The sequence below is a fragment of the Pipistrellus hanaki genome (assembly GCF_964339955.1).
Source record: "Pipistrellus hanaki genome assembly, chromosome: 2".
Taxonomy (NCBI): Eukaryota; Metazoa; Chordata; class Mammalia; order Chiroptera; family Vespertilionidae; genus Pipistrellus; species Pipistrellus hanaki.
Window position 1 is genome coordinate 199,227,813 of NC_140504.1, and position 7,712 is coordinate 199,235,524.

Here is a 7,712-nt window from a genome sequence, read left to right on the forward strand (position 1 = left end):
GGGCTGCGTTCCCTGCCCCCCGGGAGAGGCCTGGGCAGAGGGCGGCGCTGGGCACAGCTCCGGGACCAGCACGGCTGCAGGGGCAGTCACAGGCGGAGCAGGATGCCGCCAGCGCCCTTGGGGGCGGCCACATCCCCGCAGCCCTCCGGGCCCGCAGAGCAGGCGCCCTCAGGGGCACCCCGCTCCTCCTCGGGGAGCCCCCAGGGGCCCTGCCGCCGCCGCCGCTCCTGGGCCTGGCGCGCCCGGCTGGCGATGGCGCGCACACGGCTCTGGCTGCGGGAGGAGCGGCGCTGGGAGCGGGTGCCGCCCGCCGCCCCCTCCCCGGCCGGGCCCAGGCTGGTGGGCGAGGTGATGTCCCCGGCCTGCTGGAAGCCCGTGAGCCAGAGCAGCTGCTCCGTCAGGGGGTCCCCCCGGGCCGCCCGCCCCGCCGGCCCCTCCCCGGCCGGGCCCAGGCCGCGGCCCAGGCTCCTGCCCGGGCCCTGCACGCGGGGCGCGAAGTCCTCGGCCGTCAGGTCCCCCAGGCTCTTGGACTTGGCAGACACGGGGCCGTCCCTGAGCGGGGCCCGGGGGGCCAGGGGCCGGGGCCGCAGCGCGTCGGGGGCCACAGGGAACGGGCCCGCCGCCCGCAGGTTGGGGCTGGATCTGCTCTTGGTCACCGACAGGAAGTCCGGGCGGGCAGCCGAGGCCGAGCAGGGCCGCAGGGGCCGGCGTCCGGCCGGCGCCCCCAGCAGGCTCTCCCGGCCCGGGCCTGGGCCCAGGCCCGGCAGCGCGAGGTCGATGACCGTGTCTCCGGACGACAGGCTGGAGGATGAGGACACGCTGTCGCGGTGGCTGCCGGGCTCCGGCCGCTGCCAGAGCCGGTCTCCGGCCGTGGCGTCCGAGTACAGGGCCGGGGAGGGCCCGGCCAGGGCCCGGCGTCCGCCCGGGGGCTCCGAGGGCACCTGCCCCTCGCTCTTGGCCCTCCTGACCGAGGGCAGGTGGCCCGGGGCCCGGGGGGGGCCCCTGCCGTCCGTCTGGCCGCCGGGCGCCCCCTCACACGCTCCGCCGGGGCCCCCACCACGGCACGCCTGCCACCTGCTGTGGGGGGCCGGCTCCGTGTCCCCCTGGCTCCGGGTCCTGAGCCGGAGGGGCACCCCTGGGGGGCGCTCAGCCGTGGCTGCGGGGCCCATGGCGCACCAGGGCCCCCCCTGGGTGGGGCTGGGCGGGGTGGCCGGCTGAGGCGGGGGCCCGGGGCCCAGCGCTGGCTCCTCGGCAATGGTCTCCAGGCTGCACAGCGAGGAGACCGACCTCTGCATGGAGAAGGGGCGGGGATCTGCGGGGAGAGGAGAGGGGGCGTCGGGCGCAGCCCATGCCCACAGGCCCCCTGACCAGGCCCCTCCAGGCACACGGCGGCCTGCACGATGCCCTCCACTCCGCTGCCGCTGGCCCTCCAGGCGGGGCCCCACAGGGCACACGGAGCCCGCACAGGGCACACGGAGCCCACACGGGGCACACGGAGCCCACACGGGGCACACGGAGCCCGCACGGAGCACACGGGCCACACAGGGCACACAGAGCCCGCACGGGGCACACGGAGCCCGCACGGGGCACACGGGCCACACGGGGCACACGGGCCACACAGGGCACACGGAGCCCGCACGGGGCACACGGAGCCCGCACGGGGCACACGGAGCCCACACCGGGCACACGGAGCCCACACCGGGCACACGGAGCCCACACCGGGCACACGGAGCCCACACGGAGCACACGGGCCACACCGGGCACACGGAGCCCACACCGGGCACACGGAGCCCGCACGGGGCACACGGGCCACATGGGGCACACAGAGCCCACACGGGGCACACGGGGACCGTATAAGGCACACGGGGCTGTACAGGGGCACACGGGGCTGCCCCATTACCTGGCACTTGGCTGTGCTCAGTTCCTAACTACGGAGGCCGCATGGGGACAGAAAGAATAGGGTGGTCAGCGTGGGGGCGGAGCTGGCCAGTGGCAGAGGGACAGCAGGGCGGGGTGCAGGGAGGGGAGCAGGAAGGCCCAGCGTCCCCTCCCCAGCCTGTGACCCGCCCCACGGCCACATGCTGAGCCGGCCGGCGGCGGGGCTCGGGCAGGCCGCCTGCAGTCCAGGCCGTGAAGACACCTCGCAGGGGGCGCGTAGGAGCTGCGACGTGGGCCCCCCGGCAGCACTCAGAGCCCCACCAGGAGTCAGGGGCAGCGGGCCCACTCCCCGCGGACTGGGGGCAGGGGCAGGGGCAGGACCCCTCAGCCTGGCCCTGGAGGGAGGCCGGGCGGGCGGGGGTGGGGTGGGGTGTGGCTGGACGCTGCCCAGGTCCGAGGAAAGCCCGCAGGAGCAGCCAGGCCAGGGAGGGGACCGGCAGGGGCACAGGGCCGGGCCCAGTGGCCTCGCTCGGCTGCAGGCCTCTGGGCATAGCCCGGCTCTGTCCCTGCCCAGGGGACACTGCAGGGTGAGGGCGCTGGGCTGGACTGGGCCCTCGAGGATGGACGGGGGCCCCCAAGAGCCAGAGGCCGGGGTCAGGCTGGGTCAGGCAGGAGGGGGGCTGGGGCCGAGGAGCAGCCATCGGAGCAGGGGATGCGAGCGGAGCACACGGCGGCAGCGGACACGAAGCACAGTGAGGGGTCCGGCCAGGCCATGCGGAGTGGGGGCGGGCCACGGGGCAGGGGCCGCCCCGTCTTACCGGTGGAGAACATGGGGGATTTACTCCTAATCTCCTCCAGCTTTTGAACGAACAGGGCGTTCATCTCCCTCTGCAGGGCCCCCGGCGGCCGGCGGGGGGCGCCCTCAGGCCAGCGGGGGGCCCCTTCGGGGCTGGCCAAGCCCGGCTCCGGGGGGGACCCTCTGCCGCCTCCGCCCAGGGCAGCACGGTGGGCCCCCAGCAAGTCCGCCCGGGCCCGGGGCTGCTGGCGGACGGCCTGGTGCTCGGCCGGGGGCCCCGGGCTGGGGGGCCGCGCCCTCCGCAGGCTCTCGGCGTCCTCGCCGGCGCAGGAGCCCACCACGCACTTCATGCAGGAGGCGGCCATCCCGGCGGGCCCGGGGCCCTCGGGGCCGCGCGGCGGCCGCCCCTGCCCGGGGCTCCTGTCCGCCGGCGCCTTACCTCGGGGGCCGGGGCCTCCGGGCTCCTCCCGGGCCGGGGCCTCGGGGGCCGGGCCGGGGCTGGGAGGTGCCACGTCCGGGGCCTCGCCCGCGGAGCCCGCGTCCTGCGTGCCCGGGGCCGGCTCAGGGGAGGCCTTGGGGCCCGGCTTCTGGCTCTTGGCGGGGGCGCTGGCCGTGCGCCGCAGCAGCCGCTGGCTGACGGAGGGCCGGGGCGCGGGCCGCCCAGCAGCATGACTGTCCAGGGAGCCGGGCTTTGGGCCTCGGAGGAACAGACCCTTTAGGCCCAGAGCCTGCTTGACCTGCAAGAGAAGGAGCGCAGGTAGCCGGCGGCCAGGCCCGGGGCAGGGACGGCCCCGCCCGCCCGGCCGGCCCTGCTGCACTCGGGCGGGCGAAGGGTCAGCCCTCGAAGGGCACGGTGGGCACGCCAGGACGGGGCGCTTGGGGCTGTGTAGGGAGAAGGGTCTCGGAGCCTCTACCAGGGACAGAGGCCGCTGTGGCTCAGAGCTGACCAGGTCCGCACGGGTGAAGCCAGCAGAGCTGGGGGGTCTGCAGGTCAGAGGGCAGACAAGACCCCTGGGCTCTCCCAAGCAAAGGCCTCGGAACCTGGATCCCGTGCCCCCTCGCTGGGCACCTGCCCCAGGACCCCGGCCCCACGACAGGGCGGTGCTGATGTGGCGAGAAGATGGGCTGAGAAGCAGGTGAAGGAGGCCCGGCCCAGCTCACTGGCCCCGCGGGTACTGCAGGCCGAGAAGCAAGCACAGCCACGTCTGCTCTCCATGCCCCTGCCCCCCCGTCCTCGCCCAGCCTCAGCCGCCCCCACATGTGGCCCCAGGGCAGGGCTCACACCAGCTGTGCCCCTGGACCAAGGAGGGCAGCAGGGGTCCCCGGGACCGGCGGGCGCGTGCCAGCGAGCCATCAGCTGCAGCTCGAGGGCCCCGAGGCCAGGCCGGAGGGTCCCCACATGCAGTGACCAGGGACGGGGAGCGGGGGGCCCTCCGGGCAGAGGCGTGTGGCCAGCACTTGAATCCACTTCCGGATTCAAGGTCCCAAAGGCAGAGCGATGGGTCCCCGATGGCTGGGAGGCCACTTAGAAGAAGGTCCAGGACTCGAGCTCGGAGCCCCTGGTCCCAGGGACCCCCCCACCCGGCACCGGGAGTGAGGAGCACACGGGGACACACGAGGGGTGCAGAGAGGGGGGTGCAAGGGCGGGGGAGCGGGGGCAGGGGCGGGTGTGGTGAGAGCTTGCAGCGTGATGGGACGCGGGCGAGGCCGAGGGGCCCGCGGGAGGCCTGGCCAGTCCTGGACCTGCTTCTAAAGGCTGCCCTGTGGCTGGCGATGGCCCGAGGGACCCGGACCCCAGACCCCGCCGCCGCCATCCGTGTCCCGTGAGCGGGCGGGCAGCCCCCACGGGCTGCTAACGGGGGTCACGGATGCTAACGGCGCCCGAGCATGCGGGTGGCGCTGCGCCCCGCGCCCCGCGCCGGGTACCTCGAGCTCCTAAGGGGCTTTGCTCCTAAAGTCGGGCGGGGCCTAGGGAGCCACTGCAAGACCAAGAGACAGAGCGGCAGCCGTGAGGCGCGGACAGCGGGCGCGGCCGCGGACAACGACAGACAGACGGACGGACAGGTGGACGGACGGACAGACGGCAGACGGTGAGCGCTGGGAGGCCTGCGGAGCCCACGTCCAGCTGGCGGCTCGGCCCGTGGCCCGTGGCCCGTGGCCCGTGGCCCGTGGCGGGAGAGAGGCGGTTAGTACTGGGGCTGCCCCGGCCCTGACACCGGCCCTGGGACCCCTGAGCCCTGATGACTGGGAGAGTGAAGCCAGCCCGGTCCCAGCAGAGGCAGGCGGGGTGCTGGGGGTGGGGGGAAGGGGAGAGCCAGGCCGCGTCTCCTGAGGAGGAGAAGAGCAGGACCCTGACGGGGAGGGGGCTCAGGGGACAGACGGGAGGGTGGGGGGCGCTCGGAGGGCCAGGATGTCCACGTCCTTGTGCCGTGGCTGCCGGGCCCGTGGCTCGGGTGCCCTGGTCGCCATCATGGGTGGAGACAGGCCCGCAGGGTCCCCTGCGACCTCAGGCCGGGTCCTGCCGGGATGCGCGGGCCGCGCTGCGGGGAGGACTCACCTTACCGCTGACGTCGCTGATGGCCACGTGGACGAAGATGGAGGCCTCCTCCATGCCCTCCAGGTACACGTGCCGATAGCCTGGAACGGCAGGCCACGTCAGGCTCGTCCCGCCCCACGCCCCGCCCGCCCCGAGGTCCTGTGCCCACCCACGGCCCAGGCCTGGGCTCAGGAAGCCGCTGGGAATGGCCTGCCCACAGGGATCTCCTCCTCCCCAGCCTGAGCGCCCCTCCGACCCCGTCTACAGAGTACCCGTGGCCTCTCCCTCAGCTCCCTCTGGGTCCCCCCCCTCCATGGCCGAAGCCCACCCCCAGGGCAGCTGAGCCCCCGGCCACGGCCCCTCCAGGCTGCAGGGACCAGTCTCGTGGGGCCGCGGGCCGGGGCCCGCCCTCCCGCCCTCTGGCCCTGCCGCCCGGCACCTGGCATCATGCTGCTGAAGGCCAGCGTCCTCTGGCCGATGAAGTCGCGGCCGATGGGGTCATGGTCCCAGACGAGGAAGCGCACGAGGGCGAGGTCGGGCATGTGCACCACGAACACCATGGTCTCCTCCCACATGGGGTTGAACCCTGGAGGCCACCGGGAGGAGGTGTCACTCCGCCCAGCTCTGGCCCAGGGCCGCCTGGGCCCGCCGCTTCCTCCCGGACGGGGTCACGTGCCAGGGGAGCCGCCCTGGGGGCCAGGGCCCTGCCTGGACGGCCACTGGGCACAGGAGTGGCCCGGGCCCCTCCGCTCCGGCAGCCCTGCCCGCTGGTGGCCGCGCAGGGCCCGCCTCACCGTTGTCGTCCACCACGCGGGTCTGCTCCTTGCTGCAGTCCACCGGGAGCCCGATGACCTCCACCTCCACGAAGGGGTCGATGATCTGGGGGGGCACAGGGTGAGGCCGGGCCGGCCGGGGCCCTCCGCCCCCGCGCGCCCGCGCCCCTACCTCCCCGCGGTCCCCCAGCATCGAGTCGCGCGGCTTGGGGAGCTGCTGCCCGCTGATGATCCGCAGCACCAGCTGCTTCTTGAGCTGCCCGGGCAGGGGGTCCTCGGAGTTGGGGTTGAAGGTACCTGGGGGGAGGGGGGCAGGAGGCCGGGGAGAAACCGAGGTGTCGGAGGAGGGAGGGTCCTGCGAAGGCCCGGACGCAGTTGCCAGCGGGATCCCCGCCCCGTCCCTGGGCCCCCTGCCCCTCACCCCCGTGCCCCTCACCCCGGCCCCTCACCCCGGCCCCTCACCCTGGGCCCTCACCCCGGCCCCTCACCCTGGGCCCTCACCCCGGCCCCTCACCCCGGCCCTCATCCCGGCCCCTCACCCCGGCCCTCACCCCGGCCCCTCACCCCGGCCCTCACCCCGGCCCCTCACCCTGGCACATGCACTGGGGCTTGAGCACGTAGCCACAGTTGCCGTTGGCGCTGAACTTGGCGCGGTTCAGCTGCAGCATCCGCCCCTCCGACTGGTAGTTCAGGGCGACTGCAGGCGGGACGAGAGGGGTGTGCTGGCCCGGACCTCCCACACCCTGCACGGTGCCCACGCGCCCGGTGGTCGCTGGCACAGCAGGGCTGGGCTCATGGGGGCGTCCATCCAGGCAGACGGCCCCCGGCCCTCAGGTGCCTGAGGATGAGGACCCAACCCTGCACCAGGCGGTGAAGTTGGCCGAACACTGGGCAGGTCCAGAGCCGCAGAGCAAAGCAAGCAGAGGCGCTCAGAGCACAGGCCGCACGCCTCAGGCCTCTGTGCCCCCCAACTTCCATGACCCCTGACCTTCCATGACCCCTGACCTTCCATGACCCCTGACCTTCCATGACCCCTGACCTCCGTGCCCCCCCGACCTCCATGCCTCCCAACCTTTGTGCCCCCCAACATCCATGACTCCCGACCTCCGTGTCCCCTGACCTCCGTGTCCCCTGGCCTCTGCGCCCCCCTGGCCTCTGCGCCCCCGGCCTCTGCGCCCCCGGCCTCTGCGCCCCCGGCCGCTGCGCCCCCGGCCTCTGCGCCCCCGGCCGCTGCGCCCCTGGCCTCTGCGCCCCTGGCCGTGGTGCCGGCGGAGCAGGACCCACCCATGTGGCAGCCGGCGTTCCAGAAGGGCTGGGGGTTGTAGTTGCTCGAGTCCACGCGGTAGGACGAGGGGTAGATGCGGGACAGCTGGCGCTGGTTGAAGCGCAGGTACTGGGCCGGCTTCTGCTGCAGGAGCTGCTGGGCCCGCGTCTCGCTGAAGGAGGACACCTGCCAGCTGGATGCCACTGCGGGCGCCCGGGGGTCACGGCGGGGTCACGGCGGGGTCAGGGCGGGGTCTGCCCCCACCACCACGGCACCCCCGCGCCCGGCGCCCTCACCCTCTGTGTCCACGTCCTGGGAGCCCACGGACTTGGTGTACTTGACCAGGTCCGACAGGGCCCGTGACAGCTGCATGGTCTTCCTCTGCCGGGCGGCCCTGGGGGCAGGGGCGGGGGTGGGGGGCAGGGGGTCAGGGGTCAGGGGTCAGGACCTGGGTTGGCCACCGGG

At 74.8% G+C, this 7,712-nt stretch overlaps 1 protein-coding gene across 1 annotated transcript in view; it reads right to left on the reverse strand.

The window, feature by feature from the left end:
- The window catches only part of PLCH2 (phospholipase C eta 2), a 45,111-nt gene continuing 37,399 nt past the window's right edge, over nucleotides 1-7,712 (reverse strand). Inside the window, exons 14-22 of the mRNA XM_084875745.1 lie at nucleotides 7,544-7,641; nucleotides 7,268-7,450; nucleotides 6,573-6,680; nucleotides 6,156-6,280; nucleotides 6,005-6,089; nucleotides 5,650-5,796; nucleotides 5,232-5,311; nucleotides 3,114-3,411; nucleotides 1-1,312 (exon numbers count right to left, since the gene is read on the reverse strand). Coding sequence (XP_084731871.1) covers nucleotides 87-1,312; nucleotides 3,114-3,411; nucleotides 5,232-5,311; nucleotides 5,650-5,796; nucleotides 6,005-6,089; nucleotides 6,156-6,280; nucleotides 6,573-6,680; nucleotides 7,268-7,450; nucleotides 7,544-7,641 — 2,350 coding nt within the window. The 3' untranslated portion in view covers nucleotides 1-86. The remainder of the gene's footprint in view (nucleotides 1,313-3,113; nucleotides 3,412-5,231; nucleotides 5,312-5,649; nucleotides 5,797-6,004; nucleotides 6,090-6,155; nucleotides 6,281-6,572; nucleotides 6,681-7,267; nucleotides 7,451-7,543; nucleotides 7,642-7,712) is intronic.